A 14,030-nucleotide genomic window follows, 5' to 3' on the forward strand; every position below is an offset into this window, starting at 1 on the left:
GAGATTATATCATTAGCTATGTACTTCGATATCAAAATCAAATGAGACCAAATAGAATTCACCAATTTTTGAAAGATTGAAAGATCAAAATATCATCTTGAGATACAGTATATGTGTATATTAAAACAAGGTAGACAGTAGACTACATTTGACTTGTTTGGGTAACCAATTTCTATAAAATCACTTTCAACCCACACTCGATTATTTCTGGCAATATCAATAAATTATCAAACAAATTATCTTGAATTTTTCATTGTATGTTTTTTCATGTGTATAAATTGTATATTTGTGGGTATTGTGGGAAATGGTATACTATAAGCTCGAGTAGGTCCCAAACTGTCTCCTGATCTCGGAATTCGAAACTCTGTTCAAAAAGGAGTACTATAATGTAGGAATGGAAAACAATGATTTAATTCCATATCAGAATATTCTCATTCCATATTTAGAGAACTGAGCCATTCAACTATTTTCTCTTGATTTCCCTTATACTTGGTCAAAATAATATACATGAGAAATGTAGAGTCTATGTCAATCGAAATCGATGAGTGAATGATCGATCCAGCTGAATAAGTTAAAAGACGAATAAGAAATAAGTTCAGATAACAGGTAAATGACAATGTTAGTAATTTGTCATTTCTCAATCTTGACGATGGAAATCAATCTGTCATTTGCACAAATATGTGAGCAAGAAGATATACGATGAAATAATACTGGTTCCATGGAGGGGTGCCCTGAAGTTAATTCTAATATATATATATATATATATATATATATATATAATATATATATATATATATATATATATATATATACTTATAAAGGGCTAAGCCCCGACAGACTGAAATCACACTACAGCCCAAACTACTGAGCCTAAAAACTTGAAATTTTGCACGATTGTTTATGGTAGCCTGAAAACATCCACTAAGAAAGGATTTTCAGAAATTTGCCCCCCTGAGGGAGTTGGGGCCCCCCCAAAATTTTGTACTTTTTAGCCGCTCATTGCACAGCAAAGTCATGAGGAACTTTTTTGTTCAGCTTCGAAAAAAAATTAGATCTATGCAGAAAAATTTTGATCAGGAGTACAGGGGGGTTCAGGAGAGGGAATTTTTCGAAAATTTTGATGTAAAATCACACTACAGCTCAAACTAATTGTCATACAGACTTAAAAATTTGCACAAATATTCTTCAAACATGCTGGACGCGCACTAAGAACGGATTTTAAGATATTTTGTCTCTAAGGCTTTCAAATGATGAAAAAGGATCCTATTTAGTAAGGTTATGAACATGGTAAGGTGAATGCTATATGGAACTGAGATATTTGACACAATCATGATATTGTAACATATGTTGTAATCATTGAAAAACCTTAGAATAATTTTATCAATCAGCTGATCGAATTTAATTTTCCGTGTAAATCGAAAGCACAAGCTTGCCACGTGTTTGTTCCATTGTTGTATGCTTGGCCAATTCGGTTCGCGCCTTCTATCAGCTGTATATGGAGTCTCATACTTTCTGATTAGAACAGAGCACTGAGATTTTCTTTGGTTAGGAGTTTGTTGATAATCCTCTTTTCAAATTCAAATTTTATTGCAAACAAAAATCACATTGAAAAATTTCTTAATAGACAACAAGATTACAAAAACGAGATGTCAAACATAAACCTACATTTATTTGCAGCACGGCCAGAAAAAGACAAACCTGAGTAGGCTACTAGCCGTGAGTCCATTCAATATGAAATTTTTTTATTTTTGTTAATATTTTGTGAACAAAAAGTACGAGTTAATGAGAGATGTGAGTAATTTCTTATATTTGATCTGAATGGTTATTCATATTGTAGTAGTCGGGGTCACTTCAATCAAAGTTTTTCTTTTGTAGATAATAAATTTCATATGTATTGATTGTCCATAATGTATCCAGTGTCTATAATGGAAGTGATTGAACTACTCAAAATTAATGGCTTACTGGTCCTTCATAGAATTTATAGTATTCCTGGTGATTGAGCCTGTCTTTTTTCAGCGTTGACTATTAATAATAAAGCTTTATTTACAACTAGCTTACCTGGGAACTTCGTACCGCCAAAAAGTTAACGTATCTCATGTCACACTTCAATTTATTTGGTGAATCATGAAATTTATCTGACAATCAATATTTTCATTTACATCTGAATACGGACTTCCTATGTGCTTAGTCATGCAGCATTCTTTATTCCCAAAACATATTATCCTCAATCAATTGGTAGTAATATCTAACAGTACAGTGTTGAATTAAAAAAAAACTAGATAGGATAAACCAGTGTTTCAAAGATGAATTCAATGTTTTCATAGTTGTTGATTGTTATAAGATGGTCAACGAAATATGCGATGTACGATGAATCACACAGAATTACATATTCTTTCCATCTTCCATTTTAGGATGAATATAAGCTAAGCTAAATTGAAAAAAATATATATTCTGCCATTAATGAATGCAATATGAACAACTCTCTTCCATGCGGTGAATAATCTTTTTCCAACATTTTCCAGTTACTCAATGATAGGGAAGTGATAATTATTTGTATAGGTCTTCTAAGGAACCATTAACTACAGCTGGTACCAATAAACTATACTTCAACTCCAAACTACCGTTGTAATACCAGTAGCCTACACAATTTATCATAGGGTGACGTGTTTATTACAGCTGGAAACTTTAGATGCTAAATCATATTATCTCAATATAATCTTGAATCATGATCATCTTTCCGTTCTTCGGTAGCCGCTAGGTCGACAATTTCAAAAACATAGGTCTGTAAAATGGATTGGATTAATAAAAAAATAATCATTATTAGCCACCCTATTAAAATCTCTGGTCAGAAACCATCACACAACATATTCCCAAAGTTTCATGCCGTTATGTCAAATATTTTTCAAGTCATAGGGAACAAACACACAACAGACATTTATTTAATATATATATATATATATATATATAATATATATATATATACACACAACAACAATCATTCACATTCATTCCGAGCCAGAAATCCAGCTAAATGACAACGCAGGCTCTCAACTATCATTCACGTTTTTTTTATCTTCCTTATAGCTTAATTAATTGATCTGAGAAAGCTCTATCAGTTTCGGTTATCTGTACAAGAAATGTTGGTTGCGTGGGACTCGAGTTTTCCGGCTTTGTCCGGTGAAGATGTGTTCTGCGTTGCGTTGCGTGCCGACTGACACTTTGACGGACAATAACAGCCCGAGGCCCGAGGAGGACCCACACTCAATCCTGTTTCTCTTTCGACACACTGTCAGCAGTACCACACTGTTCACATGTATGTGTGTATGTGTGTGTGCAGTGCAGTTTACATCCATCTGCATAATGTAGACTCGGAGCGAAGAGGGTTCAACAACCGGCAATGATACGGGCCGGCGAGCGGCTCTATCTCTCTATTAGCAGACTTCTTAGCAGCATTCACTATCTAGCGGTGGCGGCAAAAATTTTTCCACACACATTCACCGGCAAGCTTTCTGACCACGCCTGTTTTCAATACTCAATTCAAAAACAAATACTGTAGCAAGAGAAGCGTTCATTCACCGCGTTTATGATGGCGCGCACTCAGACCGCGGCTTTGTTTCCTAGTATTCAGTGAAAAAGCCGAGAGGAACATCGTGGCATAACCAGTTATCTTCTCCAACATAATAGTGCAGGTGCAGATGATATCAACATGATCTAGCTGCACGCGAACGCCCTCTATCATTGTATATTGTTCACGATGCAATTGCAACCGCCACAATTACGTTGGAGAGGTCCCTTCACAACTACAATATTACAACGATTACAGGACGAAAACAACTGTAAGAAACGTCTCAACAATCCCAACATCTACATACAGTACTGCTTCATAAATCTACACTGCTCTGACTACTACTACTGCTGTATACGTGATATGGATATAAGATGAGCTACAAGGTTAGTATAAATAACCTCTATGCATTGTTGAGCAGTGAGCCATAAGCATAAACCCTGTAGTCACTGTTCTCAATCGTCAATGACTTGTGTTTGAGTGGAAGAGAAAGTGTTATGAGTCGTGAACTTTGAATCATTGGACTAGGAAGACGCTACTAGAGCTCTCCAATTCCCACGTGTTGAAGAATTATATGTAACGTTATTAAGCCATGCCGAAAGACCACGACATCCAACATGCCTAATAGTTGAAGATCAAACTTTAATTCAAAGTGATGGGTTAAAATTAAAAGCTTGATAATGTGGAGAAGAGCGAATGAGAGATGATAGGATTTCATAAGAAAATCATTTCAATAGAGTGGGAAGACGTTGGATAATGTAAACCCTAAACCCGCATTAAAACAGATAAGACATTGTCTTGTTTACTCCTCCTACCATTCAATAGCCCAATAGAGAAAGTGAAACCGGTAGCTAATAACTTAGTTGTCAGAAATCTTACGGATACGTTTCGATTTCAATGATGTATCTAGAAATTGGAAGAACCATCAGTGATAAGAAAATGCAATTCAGTTCACTCATTTGATGTAGAATTCAATGAGAATGAAGAGATAGGATGAGTTATTTATGTACTGCATTCGATAGAGAACAAATTAATATTAGCAAAACAATTCCAACAAAATTCTATAATTTCTTCCCGCTTTAACTTTTCATATTTTCTGACTTCAATAAAATTGGTTTTTCCTAGCTCATTTACAAAACAAGAAAATACACTACACATGAGTGAGATCAGACCAAAGCGGTTCAATCATTCTGAAAAAAATTACTGAATAGCTCCTGGGAGAATTCTCACATGTTATTCTTTCTCACTTATCAAAGGATTGACCCTGACTTAATTTTTGTAATAACGGTTTAATGAAGGAATTATTGGAGTGGAGAGGTAGAGTCTCCTGTAGGCCTTGAAACGAAATCTTACATTTCCACTCTTCTTCTCCTTTGCCTTTTTCCCATTATTTGGGGTCGGCTCTCCTGGATCCAAGTCGCCAATGATTGAAATCTTACATTTCTACTGACCAATGAAAACTCCACGGAAGCATAACTCTATGAAGCCTATGAAAATCATTCATCATAGAATCGAATTCTCTCCAGAGGGTATGGAATGAAATAAGAATAGTATAGTATGGAATGGATCGGAATAGTATAGGATAGAATAGATCGGAATAGTATAGTATAGATTTTTTCACATTGATGATTCATTCTATACTCTCTGCTTCTTTTAGACACTGAGTTCACATTCAATGGGAATAGATTCAACTATAATACATGGGACGAATTATTAATTCGTAGTATCTCACAAATTGAAGACGGCAACAATAGTATATTTCGCACCTAGGGCCAAAAATGACACTTTTCCGGCTCGAAATCGGTTTTCAAAATAGAAAATATTGAGAGCCGGAAAAATTTTTTTGCGCATGGTGAGAACGTTATTTTTCGCCAATATAAATATGAGAATAATTATTGTTATTAGGCACTTCCGAAAGCAAAACAGGAAGGCCATAGCTCTAACAAATCTGAGGTAATCTGAATATCAGGAAATTGTCCAAGTATTTTTATTTTTTATTCTGATTTGTCTAAATAGCCTAAAAGATGATGCTCAATTATGTAAGAGGTTGAGTTTATACTTTTTATTCTTCCAAATGACAATAAGATGATATTATTATAAATGTTTTGATTCTTGAATAATAAACACAATAATGAAAAGTTTTTTGACCAGCTGTTCTAGCACACTTGAAATTTGGCCAATCTGAATGTCAACGTCAAGAATGCTTGTTGTCGTTGTCTTCGGAAGTTTAGGTTAGAAGTTCTATCCTACTCTGAAAATCGAATTTGAATAGTTTATAATACATATCTTATCTGTATTTTATTCATCCAGATAAAATGATAGTATCTTATTGCAGAATACTTCAATTCTAGAAGCATAAACTGATTCCGTTTCATAAACCATTTTGTAAACACGTTCACATCAGATCAGAATCAGCTGACTTCAAGGTTATTTTACAGCCCTAGGGCCGTAAAACTTTTACCGGCCTGGTCAGAAAACAATCATTTTCGGCCTCCATATGACGCACGAAAACCAGCTCATTACATCCAAGTGGGGCGAAAAAGTAATTATTTTAAATTTTAACAGTAAGAAGAATTTCTGAATAAATAATCTTTCAAATTGGATATTATTTGATAATGATTTCTAGGAAAAACTGCCTAATCCATGCGAATCCACAAAATTCAACAGAAACCTAATTTGAAACATAGAGTATCCAGCATTTATTGAATTAATCTAATAATTTGAACCTATCACGTACAAGAGAGTTTCAACCTACACACATATTTGATATTGCAGGTTATTCACTACAATGCGAGAAAGAATTTGATAAAAGAACAACTTACAGGTCTACACTATTACATTCTTAGCAGACACTGGATTCAAAAGTAGTGTATTTTAGATTCATTTACATATGTTTCATTCATTAATAATGTATCTATACATTTATTAATGTATAGATACATTAATAGATTACTGATCTGGACAATAATCTCGAATTATTTTGTGTTTGATTATAAATGGAATAATAATATATTTAGCATGAGACTAATTTTTCTTCTGTATTGAACGAACGGTAAGATTTTTGTTATTTCATCATCATTGATATTATCTTTTCTTTTCTCAAACAACATAAAATTCCAATCCTCATCCACGGAGATCAGTGTGGATAATTGGAGACTACTCATTCAAGAAACTAGACTGCATTTCTATTGAGTCACTGCGTCGAAGAAGAATTGAAGGTTTATGCACGAGAATTCATGGACACTAATTTTAGGCTTACGGTACCTTGAAAAATCACTATCTTCAACTTGGCTGAATACAAAGATTACAATTTTAAATTGCAACATTTTCTGGAGAGAAAACAACAAAATAGGCATAAAAACATCCGCTAGCAAGCCACCTTCATTTATAGTGCAAACATGATTGGTAGATCCGGCATTTTCATGTAAGTACTAGACTAAAGGCTTTAGAAAATACTCAAAATATCCACAAAACAGTCATCGATTTCAAAACAATGATTCACTGGGATATATTATTGACATAATAGGTATCCAGGTACCTATTATGCCCCGACTATACAAATTGAGTCTATATAAGGAGCTTCATTAATGCATAAAAGTTTTATGGAGGATGAGATAATCATTACTACTTGTGCTTTCAGTAATATTATCGAGAAATTTTATTCATAGCATAGTAATATTCCACAGCAAAATTTCAAGTAAATATCGTTTAGCAAAAATTTTATCAACATCAGAAGACTCATGGGTTATGAAAAAGATTTCTGGCATTGCTGTGATCTATTTACAGTGGTCCTGGAAGATATTATACAAGATGGAGAAGTTCAACACTTCGTTTACAATGTGTGTCTCTTCCTGTTAGGCTATAGATTATAGAACCTCATTTCTCATTGTTCAGATGAGAAATTGCTTGAAGGCCTTCTATTAAATATTATCAGCCCAATAGAAGCTATCCACACATCAGCAGTATCATAAATAAATTATTGAAAACGGAATTTGCATCTGCGGATTGAAAAGAAAAAACTATTTTCTTTTTACAACGTTTTGGAATCGAGGAAGTCACTCGTTTTTTTTTCCTGAACAGGACAAAGGTTGTTACTACTTGTACGATTATTAAGCATCATTACTCACCTTGAAAGATTGACGAGGTGGGGGTGTTGATTGTGAGTTTCCTGTGTCCGAATTCAGTAGAACCAACAGGATGCCTATTCTGACACTCAACATTTTTTGTTGCTACGAATAGAACTTATCACTGGAATAGTCTAATATCAGCACTAATAAAGATTTTCATCTTTTTAACTGTGCTAGATTTAAGCTCACTTGCTGAACACTGAAATTTTCATGAGTAATATTTCAGGATTAGACGAGCAATTCCATTTCTTTGTACAATTATTATCACAATCGATCCTGAATGTGAATATTTAGGATTTATCACATTTCGAAGAAATATGTCGTCATAAAACAATTAAATTGTATTATTGGTTATTGCTTAAGTTGATTAATATCGATTTTTGTAATTCTATTCGAACAAGAATAGTAAAAATCCATGTAATCCATGATCAGACGTCAATTATTTTCAACAATAATCTATGAAGGGAACTCTCAGGGCCCAAGCAAGATAATACAATAACCAATAATTCAATCTCCAAGAACTTTATTTTATTGAGTGATGGAATATCAAAATGAAGCACGGGATATCATATTCAAATGATCCATGGAAGTTGGATGGAAATAGAATTTATCATAGTCTTATTATTATTGAGTCAAGAAGATGGAATAGTTAAATTGACTAAGGTACCTTCAAATCGTGAAGTTTTATTGAAATCGATCGTCACTCGATTCATCTCAATATCATTACTATATGAAAAACTTATGAATAAACTTTATTGTGAGCGAATAATCTAATAACCGAAATTAGAAACGCCAACCTTAATATTTGAGACATCGCATTTTTGTAATAAAGCGAGTTCACTGTACAAAAATATTCGCTGCCGTGCGAGTGTGGAAGACTGGATCCTACCGAGAACAGATCTTATCTCGATAATTTTTAAATGAATTATCTAAGCAACTTAAATTTTCCAATTAAACTTTTAATTTAATACAGCACTACACAATCAATTTGAAAGCTTAACAAGCCACGCACACGAAAATGGCTCTCCGGCAGGTTGTTCTAATTGTAATGGAATGGAACAGGCGAAGATCTTTCCCAGTACCGCAGTAACTTGGAGCTTGTTAATATGAATTGTTATAAAGAAAGGTTGTATATGACTGAACTATCATAACTGGTGGAACAACCCTCTTGTTACACATTATAACAATGGAAGCTGATAAATTAGTATATTGGAAAGTGGATTGCCGCTAGTGATAATGGTTGGAAATAAGTTCTTAGCGGCGAGGAAAGATGGGGAAGAGGTACGTTCAGACAGGACAGATTGAGCCGATAAAATATTGATCCACTGGATGTGGACTTTTATCCCATTGGGAGTCGATCGAAGAGTTCAAGAACATCGGATACTTTCTAGTGCCGGTCGATACTCGATAGAGTGTTGCAAGTCTGATGAACGGCGACGCTCTGTTGTTGAGAATCGGCTTTACACTAGACGTCCCAAGGACTCGCCTTGATGCAATGGCTACTGCCTTGCATTTTATAGCCTCTATCTAGCCGACTTTGATGCCCTTGTCTAAAATTAAGACACATTTTCAATCTTTAGACAGCTGATAGTATCAATCGAGCTTTACAAGCAGAGCCCACCAATGTACTGGCAGCTGAAAAATCTGTTAATCTGTATAACAAGACAAGGAAAAAATCTCGCACGTGTTCTTTTTTAACTTTGAAGACATCAAAACAACTCTTCTCAAGACTATAATTTCATAATTATCATTCCAAATCATTTTCCATTTTGGAAAGATAAAAACAATACACATAACAGACAATACAACTAGGTTGCAGAATGAACCGGATTGTCTCCTTTATCGGTAGCATCATACTCTTGAAGGGCTATTGTCCATTATCATCCATCATACTTCACTAAACCAGTTCAGTTGAGATGATTAAACTTCACAACAAGAGATACTGATAACTACTTTCACTTATGACTTAATCATGGGCAAAGATTTTTCATTGAGAACGAGGGACTAAGGAAGTCCACTCCTATTGAAAATCTAAAATAATTCTAATTTGAAATGAGACAAATAACCTATATTTGAAATTGAATAAAGGAGGTTTCAGTCTCAAGCCTGTAGTTTCTGTCATGTAGTTTGTATTAATAAATAAACAATTAATAAAGGAATAATAAATAAACGAGTTAATAAGTTCATTTCTGATCGAAATTAGAATGGTACAATATCTATCTACTCACATGTGGCACAAGATGGAAGTGGATTAACTTTCTTCAATAAGTGAATCAAGTTTTATTAACAGAGTTTACTCAGTTAAGGCAACAACAAATTAGAATAGTATGGTTCAAAACTCACAGAAAACTAATAAGGCAATAGTTCTCCACCACACTCTTGAAGGCTCAAATCGTGAGTTTTTTTACTATGTTTCATGGATCAAATAGCTATATGGAATAATGTGATCAAGTCAATAAGCTTATACGCCAGTCTGTAGATTTTAAATGGGAGGTATTGGTCAATTTTTATAATAAATTTGTAAATCGCAGTTCAGGGAAACGTGAGAGTCGTAGCATAAAATTTTATGGCTGAACAACTTTTCTAGTGTGTAGGTATCATCTCTTCCATCCGATTTTGAATCACCGCCCAATACTTGTAATAATAATTCGACTCTTCTTCACTTTCGCTTAATGGAACTGTCTTTTCAAAAGAGCTTGTATTCATAAAAAAGATTTATAGCTACACGTTCGCTCATAGAGGATGAAAAACGGTTGATCTTTGACATTTGACTCGTACATGGTTGACTGTTACGTATTGATTGCGACGGTATTGAAGCAGTGAGGAATTGAATAAGTTTAGATGAATCACTGCTTTTTGTATGTGCTTCGGTAAGTGAAGGGCATCACTGAACATGATTTATGCAGCTACATGCATGCATTCGAGTTCTCAACCAGTGGGACATCATGGATTAGAAGAATATGAGTAGGTGGAAGCTTTCTTCCAGAAACCTGCCTGATGAGATATCAAGTGGTGCAGGTCAAGATCATTTCCAGCTCTGATTGGTTTCCAACTCATTTGCCCAGAGGGGCAATGGAGCATCTTCTCATTCATATTCAATGATTAAATATGATAACACAACGAGTCCTAAACTCAATTATGTTCAGATAAATTCATTGAATGGATTGCGGATGAATTGATTCATGTAATTGGTATTGGAAAGATTTATTATTGGATTATGATAATAGAGTTTTATTTTGAGTTAATATTATTTTGATAATGTAACTGGATGACTTTGTAAATTGAAGAGAGTTAATCGTTCCCAGAGAAGGCAATTCCATCTTCACACATTGTAAGACTAGATTACTCCTCAGTCGAAATATATATCTCAATGATTGCCAGTATTTATCTGAGTTTTCATCAAGTTTCACTTAAACCGATCTTCTAGGAAGCAGTGTGCAGCTAAATAATTTATCATGTTACAATATAATGAACAAAAAAATTTATCTCTTTGATGTCATTCATTGAAAGTTGCATGATTAAAAGCATTCAAAGACTGTTCAAGCTTTGACAAATGTATTAATTGCTCATGTAGGATAATTCCAATGCATATAAAGCCTTCAAGCACCACAAAAAATATTGATGCGTCAACTGAAATAGAGCTTCACACTGGGAACTGGGAAATTCGTGCTTCAAAGCCTATGCTATACACATAAAGGCGGCACATACCAAAGCCAACAAGTCGCTAATCAAATAGTGATGATAGAATCGTGTCAGAAATTAATTCTGGATATTACCGGCTGTTACGATGCAAATTGGTCTGGCCTTGATAACGTTATATATGTTATATCTGTTGTCAGGCCCGCTCCCAACTTTTAATAGGAAAGAACCTTTCACTAGTCTGAGCCGTGGCCTATGTACCACGCACCAGCCAACTGAGATGCATGCAAGTGCACCCATTTGCTCCCTTTCACGTGGTGACGCAACTTTTGTCAAACACTTTTGTAGCTAATCGGCTGCTAGGTAAGACCTATTTTAGTACTGTTCGACAAGATAATGCTATCAGTGGTAAAAGTCATGTAAAAATAGGTTAGCACATTCTCAGAATTTCCTGCTTGTCACTTACATTGACAAAAAGTTTTGAAGTGATTAATGACGTTGGATGTATGAAAACTTTTCGTTTTTTCCCTTTACTTTCTTCCTACCATCGCCTCATCGTTTTTTTTTTCTGTAACTATTGTCTCATCATCAATTGGAATTCATCTTGATGATAATGAGGAGAAAAATAAATAAAATCTATGCATAACACTAGAGCTCAACTCTATATGACTCAACTCAACAACCCTGATTAGAATGTGACATAAACTGTTCGCACTGTAGTTAGCAGCCAACAACAGCGACCTTCACACTACACTGACTTATCAAGGATGAACGAAAAAGCTATGTTGCAATAAGTGTGCCTATCCACCCACATACCTCCACAATATTAGTCCAACTAAAATAATAGGGACTTTATCCATCTAAATGATGAGAGGAATGAGTTCTATGTCATGAAATTTCATATCCATGATATTTACATACGGTAATAAACAGGGAAAAATCCATATTTTTCTATTCACTGTATATTGTATACAATTCTAACAATATTTGTTTGTTTCACAACATATTCTTTGGACTCGTGAACTTTCACGAGTGTGAATTTGATAATTTAGAAGCAGAGAGTGTATATTGTTCTAAAATTATGTTTCAAGTTTGTTATATGAGTGTTAAAAGTTCTATCTAAGGCTTCTAAGGGAAAGGAAATTCATAGATAAATGGGACGATGGAGGGTACTTTTATGCATATATTGTTTTTAAGGAATCATATAATGCAAGGGAATGAATACTGAATTACTGAATATCAATATTGAGTAACAATTCATCAGTCCTTTCAGACTCGTAACAATTCAAATAAATTGAAGCCATCGTTCTGTAAACAGGGATGACTATTCCTCTAATTTATTCAAGAAATGATTTAAGCATTAGTGAAGTCATTACAAGTTAAATTTACTTGACAAGGATGTCTATATATATCTGAGTAAGTTGCGATGTGAATTCGTATACTAGAAACATTATAATTGTCAAGGTTGACGCTTCTAAACATTTGGGAAACGATTTCTGAGAATACACATAATTACAAAATACACATTATTTGGTAATCTACAGAATTATTGAACTCAAGTGTGTGTTTTGAAACAATATAGTAGGTACCTAATTTGTAAAGCTTAAGAACTGAATAGTTCTTGGATTTATAAAATCAGTCCAGCAATCCACAATATTTAACTCTCCATTAACTGAAATTCAATTCTATCCAAAATTACATCCAAATTAACTGAATAATATATCCTCTATTGTAATTCTAATTCACAAGGAATCCAGATACAGACTTGAATCAAACTGTCGCCAAATCAAAATTGAAACAACGATGAGAATTGAACAGCATCGTATTGCTCACTCATGAAAATTTCATAGCAGGTAATCCACTCATAATCCACACTGACACTATAACCACCCACATCACGTCTCACTATTTCACCATCTGACACGCTACAATGGAAATCACATGGAAGTGACCTTCCGCCGTACAGAGTCCGCACCAACTGCCGACTGCGACCCAGGTGGAAGTGGATGCCACCGACACAGCTGATGCGTTACAGCGCATGTCAATTATCACACAAACACACACCGACACACACAATGTCGAAAAAACAATCACAAAAATCACGAGGCGTCACTAGTTAAATTCACTATGATGGCAAAATCTGTTTTATGTTATTCACTTGTATCCTCTCAAGGTCAAAGTACTCAAGTTGGCCCAACGCTAGTGTGCAGTTTATCCCCCGCTTTAATTGACTTCACCTGCTAGCCGAGATTCAAGGCCGAAATACCTCAACATATTGATTGATGGTCATGGTTTTATTGGAGATTTACTTAATTACCGAGGTCTTCGAGAAGGCTTCTGGAGAATGTGCTTCATTACAAAGTCAAGTCTACTTTCCATGTTGGTCTTCACGAGGAAGTTTATATTCTTCGAAGATGATGATTTTTTCATAACTCGATTCCATGAATAAATGAATAGTTCCTATATCAATCAGCCTCTACAACTTACAAATTATTATTTGATAATACAGTATAATTCAGATGAAACAGTAAATTCGAGATTACCAGGGTAATAAATCTAAATAATAATCGTAACCATCACAAAATGTTAATTTTGAAGTGCTGAACTTAGCAAAGGTCTGGAAAAATCAACCTCACCGTTACCACATCAGCATCACTGAACTGTACTTAATTTTCATTGATACTCGTATTTCCCAATAA

At 34.5% G+C, this 14,030-nt stretch overlaps 1 protein-coding gene across 3 annotated transcripts in view; it reads right to left on the minus strand.

Moving 5' to 3' along the window:
* The window catches only part of LOC111054821 (cadherin-99C), a 98,593-nt gene that overhangs the window by 41,970 nt on the left and 42,593 nt on the right, over positions 1–14,030 (minus strand). The window contains exons 1-2 of one of the 3 annotated variants that reach the window (XM_039441774.1): positions 13,097–13,296; positions 7,693–7,891 (exon numbers count right to left, since the gene is read on the minus strand). The exons of 1 other annotated variant lie outside the window; for it this stretch is intronic. In XM_039441774.1, the coding sequence (XP_039297708.1) occupies positions 7,693–7,785 (93 nt within the window). In that variant the 5' untranslated portion in view covers positions 7,786–7,891; positions 13,097–13,296. Of the gene's footprint in view, positions 1–7,692; positions 7,912–13,096; positions 13,297–14,030 lie in introns of those variants that run through there. One more of the 3 variants, XM_022341943.2, reaches the window with a different exon arrangement.

The sequence above is a fragment of the Nilaparvata lugens genome, chromosome 1 (assembly GCF_014356525.2).
Source record: "Nilaparvata lugens isolate BPH chromosome 1, ASM1435652v1, whole genome shotgun sequence".
Taxonomy (NCBI): domain Eukaryota; kingdom Metazoa; phylum Arthropoda; class Insecta; order Hemiptera; family Delphacidae; genus Nilaparvata; species Nilaparvata lugens.